The sequence below is a fragment of the Rhinolophus ferrumequinum genome, chromosome 28 (assembly GCF_004115265.2).
Source record: "Rhinolophus ferrumequinum isolate MPI-CBG mRhiFer1 chromosome 28, mRhiFer1_v1.p, whole genome shotgun sequence".
Taxonomy (NCBI): Eukaryota; Metazoa; Chordata; class Mammalia; order Chiroptera; family Rhinolophidae; genus Rhinolophus; species Rhinolophus ferrumequinum.
Window position 1 is genome coordinate 713,180 of NC_046311.1, and position 9,433 is coordinate 722,612.

General features: G+C 53.9%; 1 protein-coding gene across 1 annotated transcript; it reads right to left on the reverse strand.

Annotated features, from left to right (window-relative positions):
• Positions 1–143: 143 nt before the first annotated feature.
• DNAJA4 (DnaJ heat shock protein family (Hsp40) member A4) lies at positions 144–9,196 on the reverse strand. The gene is made up of 7 exons (XM_033099997.1): positions 8,814–9,196; positions 5,865–6,045; positions 4,261–4,365; positions 3,290–3,517; positions 2,935–3,165; positions 2,045–2,145; positions 144–1,954 (listed from the first exon to the last, which is right to left on the reverse strand). Exons 1-7 carry the CDS (start codon positions 8,943–8,945, stop codon positions 1,739–1,741), a joined length of 1,194 nt encoding a protein of 397 aa, XP_032955888.1. The 5' UTR covers positions 8,946–9,196; the 3' UTR covers positions 144–1,738.
• Between the last annotated feature and the right edge of the window lie 237 nt (positions 9,197–9,433).

Genomic DNA, 9,433 nt, shown 5'->3' on the forward strand with positions numbered 1-9,433 from the left:
GCGGGTGCATCTATCCCCCGAGTGGGCACTTCCTCCCACTCACGGAGCTTCCCCTCGGGGGATAAATGCACCCCGGTGCGAGGCCAGCTGGCACCCAGCACTGTTCACCTGAGCTCCAGAAAAGGAAAAGCCATAGGCATTTGTGTCATACCTGCTCAACTTTAATTTTGAAGTGACAAGTGTACATACAGGTGGAATAAATTGAAAGCAACACCTTCCCCATTCCATCTCCATGATGAGGAGCTGGATAGCATTTTGCCCCGTCATCCACTAACAGTTGTCCAGCAACAATGTGTTAGAAGCCACAGCACCGCAGCAGAACGCCCTGCGGTTGTGGCCCAGTTATAAATTGTTGTGTACAGAGGCTTCGCTGGAAGAACAGGTTTCATGTGTGTCCTGAGCAGTGGTCACAGTGGCACAGGTGGGCTCTTCCCGGCCTATTGTGAGCAAACTATGCTCCCCCCACCTATCCTGAGTCTCATCTGCCCTTTCACCTCCTAGGGGACGTCCCTGGTCTGAGTGGCCCTCGCAGGTGCTGTATAACCAAGTGGCCTTTGCTTTAACCCAGCAGCTTAGAAGGTAGTTTTTCTTCATGACTGTTGTGGGAAGGAAAGGAGCAGTGATGGTGGAAGGTTGAGGCAACCCTAAGTTTAAGTAGTGGTCCACCTGCCAGGAGTAAGGTAACGGCCAGCATCCCTCCGTCCTTTCCACCCAGGCTGCAGCCCACAGTGGAGCTGGGTCAGTGCCGTCCTCAGTGGAACGTCTCCATGACCAGGAAGCCCTTGTGTGTGGCTGTGCGCTGAGGGGACCTTTGCAAGGGAGCTGGGTCTGGGAGGTGGAAAACAGGCGTCCTTTGCCTCTCGAGTCATCCAGGAGGCAGGCTGTGCTGCAGGGACAAGCCACCAGCGTTCTGCCATGGCTTCTGTTGCCACTGAGGCTGCTGGGGACACAGAAGGTGTAGTTTTCTTTACAAGTAAGCACTTTGGTGGGAAAGCACTGTAAAAGTTGTCAACAGCAAATCATTAAAACCACAAAGAACAAGGTGCGGGGGACACAGGCAAACAGTTCTATCAGTCTTTCCTTTAACACACGGGTCAGTCCTCACCACGAGGCGTGGAAGGTCCCGAAAGCTTCCAGGAGAGGTGATCAGACACACTCGCTCCATTGCAGCCACTTGGACACGGAACAGTAAGAACTGCATTGGCCCTGCAGCCCGTCAGCGCCAGCAGGCCCTGGAGCCACGTCCAGGCCACAGATGTGCTTTTATTCTGGAGGATCACGAGACTGTAGACTCCGAAATACCCCACTGGCAGCCCTGAGACCGTGCCCTCAGTGACTAGCATAGACGGTGGTGGGGAGAAGGCCAGGCCCACACACGGGCCAGCACTCCCACGTGGCGGCTGGAGGTTTGCCGGGGGCTGGTGTGCTTGACGGGTGGGACTGAGTTATGGCAAAGCCACTAAAGCGCAAAGCGTCAGCGCGGTCACCCGCCCCTCCCCAGTATCTAGAGAATGCAAATACAGATTCCATATGCAGACTAGAGGTGATTTACACTTAAGACATTTAAATATAAATTAAACTACAACTTAAGTTACAACCAAAAGGAAAACCAAAAAGACGCTCCGCAATTAAGGGTGTTGACCACACACAGGACACCCAGACAGGCCATTAAAGCGATGCCACTTTCATTGTGCCAACGTTACATCCATTGCGTGCCCGAGCGGCCGGGCCGCCCGCCTCAGGCCGTCTGGCACTGCACCCCCGCCCGGGGCCCGTCGTCATCCTCCTCGTAGGCCTCCCTGTGCTGGCGCCAGCTCTGATCGCTGGGGCTGAACTCCGTCAGCTCTGCTGGCTCCATGTCATCGGTGACCCGCACTTCTTGCCGAGGCGGGAGTAACGCCTCCAGCTGAAGAAGCTTGTCTTGAGGAAGCCAGTGTTTTTCCGGAAAGACGACCTATAGGGCGAAGTGGGAGAGAGCAGTTGTTTTCTCCCTCCCCGGTGCGGGCGCGAGCCAGTCCCAGGAGGACGGAGCCCAGGCACCTACCAAGAACTGGATGACCAGTACCCCTCTCTCCAGGGGTGCTTTGTAGATGGGCATTCCTTCGTTATGCACGCATTTCAGGTCCCCATGCTTGATCACCTCGCCTGCCGCAGAAAAGGTGTCATTACGAAACGGAAGATGGAGGGTGACCTGCAGGGGTCTGTCCCACCCCTCCCCTAATCCTCAGGGGCCCACTGTGGCCAGCGAGGGGGTCGAGGGTGCCTGGCGGCTTGGTCCCCACACCTGTCCAGCCATTATTTGATGTGGATGATGGACCTTAAGTGCTATTCTGAGAGCTTCACGTCCAGGCCCTAGCCCGGGCCTCCCCCCTTTTCCAATGTGCCTGCCGTCCCCTCTGCCCCTTATAGGCTGCTGCCCTGCTGGCCACATGGACTCACCCTCCTGGGCGCTGGGAGTCTGGCACGCGTACACGAGCCAGCAGGCTGAGTGCTCGGCCCCTGTGGGTCACTCAGGCGGCTCCCCGCAGCCCGTGGCAGTTCTCTGCACGCCTCCAGGGAGGGCCTGGCCGCCAAGCGCGCTTTTCAGGAAAACTCTATTCTTAAAGCTCTCTCGTACGTAACCATAACACAGAATCAGCACAGATGGCCACTTGATAGGAAAACACCACCTACTATTGGCTGTGTTTTCTCATCATTCAAAAATTAATTGTTTCAGAATTTAAGTTAAATTGGCAGTTTCCAGTTAGAATTTCAGACTCTTCCCCCGACTCTGGATTTTTTCCCTAGGAGAATGAAAACTTATTTTTCAAGTCATCAGTGATGACCTTAAACTTAGAGAAGACCGAGACGTCGGCCTTAAGTGTGGAAGCAGGTGCAGGGCCAGCCTTACGCCAAACGCCGGGCTACTCCGGCGGAGCGCACGTTTGAAACTACCTGATTTGGACGTGATGACGAGGATTCGGTCGTCCAGGGTTTTTATCGTCTTTTTGAAGCCACACAGGGCTTCAGAAAGCTGGATTTTCATTTTCATGATGATGTCGTGGCCCCGCCTCTGGAAGACGCTGTGGTCCTTCTGGTCCAGCACGATGATGACGTCACCAGGCTCCAGCTCAGGCTCCTGGTCGCCTTCTCCATAGAACACGATCTTCTGTCCGTCTTTCATGCCTGTGGACCACCACCCATCCGTCTCATTAGCCGTTTGTCCTAAAGCCGCATTCCTACAAAGCCATCCGGAGGGCACCGGGCACGGGGGCGTCGCCCGCCCTGGGGCGCCCGTGTGCAGCCTCACCTTTCTCTACGTGCACCTCCACAGTCTTCTTCTCGCGGACCACCTTGGCGCCGCTGCAGCTTTCGCAGCGGTCCCTGGGGTGGATGCGCTCGCCCTGGCCCTGGCACTCGATGCACACGGTCTGGATCTGCTGCACCATGCCCGGTCCGATGTGCTGCACGTGCAGCTGCGTCCCGCGGCCTTTGCACACCGGGCACTTCTCCACGGACCCCTTCTTTCCACCAACGCCTGCGGGGGAAGCAGTAGTTGCTGGGGTTTCGGTTCTGACGTTACAGTGACAAGCAATGGGGCAGAGTCTGCATGACTCTAGCCAAGCAGACGACAGCCAGCTGTCACATGGGATCCCAAACGTCTGTGCTTTGGCTGTGCCAAGCCACATTACCACAGCTTCATCACTGTTTTCTTCCACTCCAGGGTGGAAAACAGCCATGCCCACAGGTGGCCGAGGGCACAAGAGCCCAGCCCCTTCGTCGGGGTGGCGCCCAGCTCAGCCAGCTCGCTGTGGGACACGGTGGAGCTGACTCTCAAAACATTACATTAATTATATTTACAGCTAAGTCTAGGGTCAGTCTTAGTAGGGCCAACTGTCTGGCTTTGTAAATACAGTTTTATTGGAACACAGGCACGACTATTATTTGGTGTCTGTGGCTGCATTTACACTGAGCTGAATAGTTGTGACAGAGACCCACAGCCTACAAGCCTAAACGTTCACTGTCTGACCTCCAGGTTGGCTGGACTGTCTTGATTTCTAAGTCTTTAAAATAACTGTCAACGTATTAAATAAGTGTGCAGTCCAAATAAAAAACGTACAATAAAAAATGAAACAAACTTGGCCCTCAGGTCACCTGTGTGCAATCTCTGACCTGCACACTGGAAAAGATAAATTATTTTTCTCTGAATTACAAAACTCAGAATTGTTTCCAGATCGAAGAGATCAGAACTTTGAGATGCATTCAAAAGTTGATTTTTACCTTCACATTTCTCACAAATTACGTTTTTCTGGAGGACCAATGTCTTTGTGACTCCATTATATAAATCTTCAAGAGTTACAGATAACTGATGTACAACATTCTTGCCTTAGGGGAAGAATGGGGAGAAAAAAACCATTAATCATACTGCATTCGATCCGCCCAGATGACACACTCTGCAGAGACTCAAAGCTGTGCCTGTGTCATTCGCTCCCTTCCCTGTGGGGACAGTGCTGCTGTTATTACACCTGGCCCATCCCTCTGGTTCTCTGCCAGTGATGAGAACTAATACCCTTTCTAGCGATGAGCTAGTTACTCAATCATTTATAGATGTCAACACGAAGACTATCCATCTTCATTCCCAAAGGACAAACCTGACAGACCACTGACAAACCTAGAGCGGTGATACCCCTTTCCCCTCGGATGAGTGCCTGGCAGCCATTCTCTGGACCTTTCATTGAAACGCTTCTTCAAGCAGAATGCACTGTACTTGGGAGCCTTTCTGGGAACTCTTTATCTGCCGAAATCTTATCTGTGCATTTGGGACGGTAGGCCTTTCGTCTTTGGGGGGAGTCTGTGCTCGACGCTATGCCAGCCTATCAGGACCCGTGGCTTCAGGACGCTCACTGCTGCCCGTAAGGCAGAGATACCCAAGGTCTAATCCTGTGTACGCTGTCAACTATACGAGCAGGCACATACCTAGATGACAGGGCAAGGATTCTTCCCTAATAAACACTGGTTTTCAGCATACTGTTCACAGAATCGACAGCCGAGCTATTTGACGCTCAGAGTCCATTACAATGTGAGAACAATACAGCTGTATTCATCCAGGGGCCTCTTGCTGACCCGCACCGCCTTTCTTAAACCCCGATGCAGAGCTGCTGCCTCTGATTTTATCCAGGACTGTAATAAGCTGTGTTACCTATCTGGTTTTGAGGTCCAAACAGTTTCTCAACAGCAAACTGAACAGGAAAAGGGGGCTATTAGAGACCACTAGTGACAGAGATGACAGCTCACAGCCTGGCAGGAGGTAAGAGGTAGAAAAATTAGGAAGAGCAAACCCAGAACAGCAGCCTGCGGCCATTCAGCTCGGGGTGAAGCCCCTCATTCACTTCCTGGGCATACGCTCTAATCTTAATGCATTCTGAAAAGAGGCAGGTGTGTTCTTTTCCAAAGATGTCAAACATAGAGGGGTAAATTGTGTCACCCAGAAAATCTGAGCAGGCTGAGAAAATGAGGCCATGTTGCACACGGCAGTGCCAGCCCGAGACAGAGGCCCAGTGCCCAGGGCTGGAGGCACGGAAAGGAAGGTGTGCGGGAGGGGACAGCACCTCTTAGGTCCCTTAGGACACTTGGGCTAACCCCAACAACAGAGAAAGGGTGAGACAAACACGACCTTCCTCCTCCCTCCTCACCACTCCCTCTGCTCCTTTCTGTGTGGTGTTTGCAGGGTGACAGGTAATTGCTAAATGCACTAATGTTCCAGGCAGCCTGGACACTAGGCAGGTAGCTGGAGCGAGTGGTCACAAACACTGACAACTGGACCCTATAAGCCATAATCGCCCTGGCAGCTGTGCCACCTGCTGGGGGTCCTGGAAAGCGCTCACCTCTCCTCTCTCTCGCCATCCGCCCTCCTCCACCAAAGAACATGTCAAAGATGTCCATGGGGGACGAGAAGCCGGGGCCACCCGAGCCGCCCTCCTTGATGGCCTGCTCACCGCCCTGGTCATAAATGTCCCTCTTCTTTGGATCTGAAAGCACTTCATATGCCTGCGATATGAGCTTAAACTTGAAAAGAAAAAGAGAGCGATTAAAAAGAAGCTTTGAGTTGTGTCACGAAGCAAATAATGACAGAACCATTAGAGATAGGTAAAGCCCGTGGGGGCAGTGCATTTACGACGGTGAACGGGGACGGAAATGCACGTGCTCAAATCAGAACACCCTAAAATACCCCAAATCCATCCCTTCTCACCATCACCATCGTGCCTGCCCTGGCAGTGACCACCTCAGTGGCCTCCCATCCTCTGACCTCACACCCCAGCTTTTAGTCTGCTCATCGTGCCAGACCCTCCAAGGTGGCCCATTTCACTCGAGTAAAAGCCCAACCTGAAGCTCTCTGCCTCCATCTCCTGCACTTGTGCCACCGCCTACCAGCCTCCTTTTGAAGTTGCACCCACTGCAGTGTCAGCTCTGGCGCGGCCCACCACTGTCTGCTCCAACCTAGCACGGTGTCTGGCCCATGGAAGACGCTTGGTAGTATCTGTTAGACGCATGACTCAATCCTGGGAATTTGGAACTGAACAGAGGTGAGTCTGTGAGGCCCACAGCTTAATCTATGGGACAGAAGTCCACAGAAACATCCTATAATGCGGCTGGCTCCATAAAACACAGAAAAAGAAGTGCTATGAAAATGGAAACCAACAGAGATACTAGGTTTTCTCTGGCATCACAGATCCCTGATGGAGATCTAATAAATTACTAATAAATAATAAATGATAGCTAATAATAGCTAACAAATAACTGGGTAATTTTAAAAATTAAGTCTTAAAGAGGCATCAGAATCATGATCATTCTCACAGCATTATTGCAAAGAAGCAGGTATCTTTCACTTTCGCCGCCGGAAAATTGAGGTGTCGGGATTAGGTGCCTGGTATGGAAGACCAGAAAGCAACTAGGCCAGCAGCCCCCGGAGAGTTCCTGTGCCTGTGTGTAGGTCAGGGATTAGGCAGGCATGAAACAATCACCAAATATTCTGGATACTTGAAAGACACTTGGACTTAAACTGCAAGTTACAATGAAATCGGCCAAAAGACCAAACTCATCTCAAAAGCTGGGTAGGGTGATAGCCAAGAATACACCCCTATCATTGCCCCTGAAAGGGACAAGCTTACTGACCCGCTGCCTGCGTGTCTCACTGAAAACAGCCACAGATGAGATAAGTACCGACTCCAGAGAGAGCGCCTGATGACAAACACAGGCTGCCCAGTGCTTAGCAACACAGGACAACAAGGTACAAAACAATGACCAACGCACACCAAAAGCCGTCTCAGTTGTCCCAGAGCAAGGAGGAAAGGACTGGCTTAATCTATTTTTGAAGAGACAATAATACAGTGACAAGCTTAGGAAAAAAAATAAAAAGGTTCCACCTGTGACAGATAAAGTGGACAAGAACTACACACAGACTTTCACAAAAAAGAAAAGGTCTACAAAGTATGCCTGGCACACAGTAGGACCAGATAGGAGGTACCTGGTGAATGAATGAATGAATGAGTGAATCCTCTAAGGAATTTGACAGCAGTTTCTATCATCCCTTGATTTCCAGTCCAGTTTCCACTGATCTCCCAACCGCCCTTCACTGCAACAATTTGCCTCTAACTGTGCCTTTATAGGCTCACTCCTTCTCCCACGGAATTCTTTATTATGTATTTCTTCTCGTGACACCGCCATTCATTCAGCTAGTGAACACACTGTAGCACCTACACTGCACCGCTAGACACAGGCCCATAAGTGGGCATGGCAGTGGGAAATGCAGGTATCAAACAGACACCACCCTTTAATTTCGTTCTCAGCTAAAACTTCTTCCAGGAGGCTGCCTCCGACCCACCTACAGAAATGTCGTCCAGGTCAAAGCCACTTTTAAACAGCTTCGGGACACCAAAAGCGGACTCCCCCAGCTGTCTGCACACAGCCACGAGCTGACTCTTGGAAAGTGCTGGGAGACGACCTGAAAGCAGGGTCAGAAGGCTTTCCCACGTGGCCTTTAGCCAGCCTTCTGAAACGTGACATCAAAAGTCTGGGTGCAGTCTCCTTGAAGGAGAGTCTCACAAATAGGCTACCTATGAATCACCGACAAACATACAAAGCCAGTGACTTTAAAAGCTACAGTGGGCCACATGAATAAAGATGAGAAAGAATGCCAGGAAGTAACAGACCAACTGGAAAGCATTTTAAACCTGTGACAGCCACATTCAGCGCATGTGGCTAAATATAAACATCCCATCACTGTTGCCGCCCAGCCTGCTTGAAGCCGCTAAGGCAGACAGGTATTTTGATCCTCGTGGCGTTCCCCCAATCTAAATGGAAGTGGGTGATCTGGGACTTCAAAGGTGGCGGGGTAGCAGCTACTCTACAAGAGCCCCGCCTTGCCCAAACCAAGTTTTGTGAGAAAATAGCAAGAAATGAGAGGAGTGCCCAATCCTTCCAGTTACGGAACTGAACTGTTCAGGTGGGTGTTGAGCCTCCTTGGGGGTCAAAAGCTGGCTGTGAGCAGGGTGTAAACAGTCACCGAAGTCTCTCTTACGCAGAGCATTTTTCAGTATCACTGGTAGTCAGGATCAGCGGTGGGCCATTTGTCACAGAAAGCCGCGCCCCCCGCCAGCCCCGCCCCCTGCGACCCCCGCCAGCCCCGCCCCCTGCGACCCCCGCCAGCCCCGCCCCCTGCGGCCCCGCCAGCCCCGCCCCTGCGACCCCGCCAGCCCCGCCTCCTGCGAGCCCCGCCCCGCGCCCCCGCGCCCCCGCGCCCCCAGCCCCTGCCCAGCGTCGGCGGCCGGCCGCACCTTCTCGCCCTCGTCGGGGTTCTTGTCCGGGTGGTACTTGAGCGCCAGCTTCCGGTAGGCCTTCTTAATCTCTTCGGGGGGCGCACTGGGCTTCACCCCCAGAATATCGTAGTACTGCGTCTCCTTCACCATCTTGCCCTGAGGCGCCGGCGGGCGACGCCGCTCAGGAGCCCGCTCAGCGCCCCGCCGCCCGCCGCGCGCCGGGTCCGGTCACCTCACGTCCCGTCTCCGTCCCGTCAGGCCCGGGCCCGGGCGCGTCACGGGCACGTCACGCCGCGGTCGCGTCCCGGTGTCGTCACGTCACAATGGCGTCACGGCCCCGGCCCCGCAGTCGCGGGCCCCTCGGTCGCGGTCCCGTCCGTCCCGCCGGCCCGCCCGGCCCGCACTCAGGCGCCGGCGCCTCCACGGCGGTTTTTATTCGGCGCGGGCGGCCGCTTCCGCGGGGACGTGACGCCACAAAGGCCCAGAAGCTTCGCGGGGGCTCGGGAACCCTCTGGGCCGCCGCGGGCCGGGCGAGCTGGGTGGGGGCGCGGGCCCGGGGGCGCGGCTTCTGTGCGGGCGCGGGCGCCGTTCCCGGCTCCTCGGTGCCCCCGCCCCGCCCCGGGGACCTGCCGGCTCCT

Coding starts and splice junctions, on each gene's coding strand:
- DNAJA4 (XM_033099997.1), bottom strand. CDS start 8,945: ATGGTGAAGGAGACGCAGTACTACGATATTCTGGGGGTGAAGCCCAGT. Junction 3,166..3,289: donor GGAGGTGCACGTAGAGAAAG/GTGAGGCTGCAC, acceptor GGTGGTCCACAG/GCATGAAAGACGGACAGAAG. Junction 1,955..2,044: donor TACTGGTCATCCAGTTCTTG/GTAGGTGCCTGG, acceptor TTCGCCCTATAG/GTCGTCTTTCCGGAAAAACA.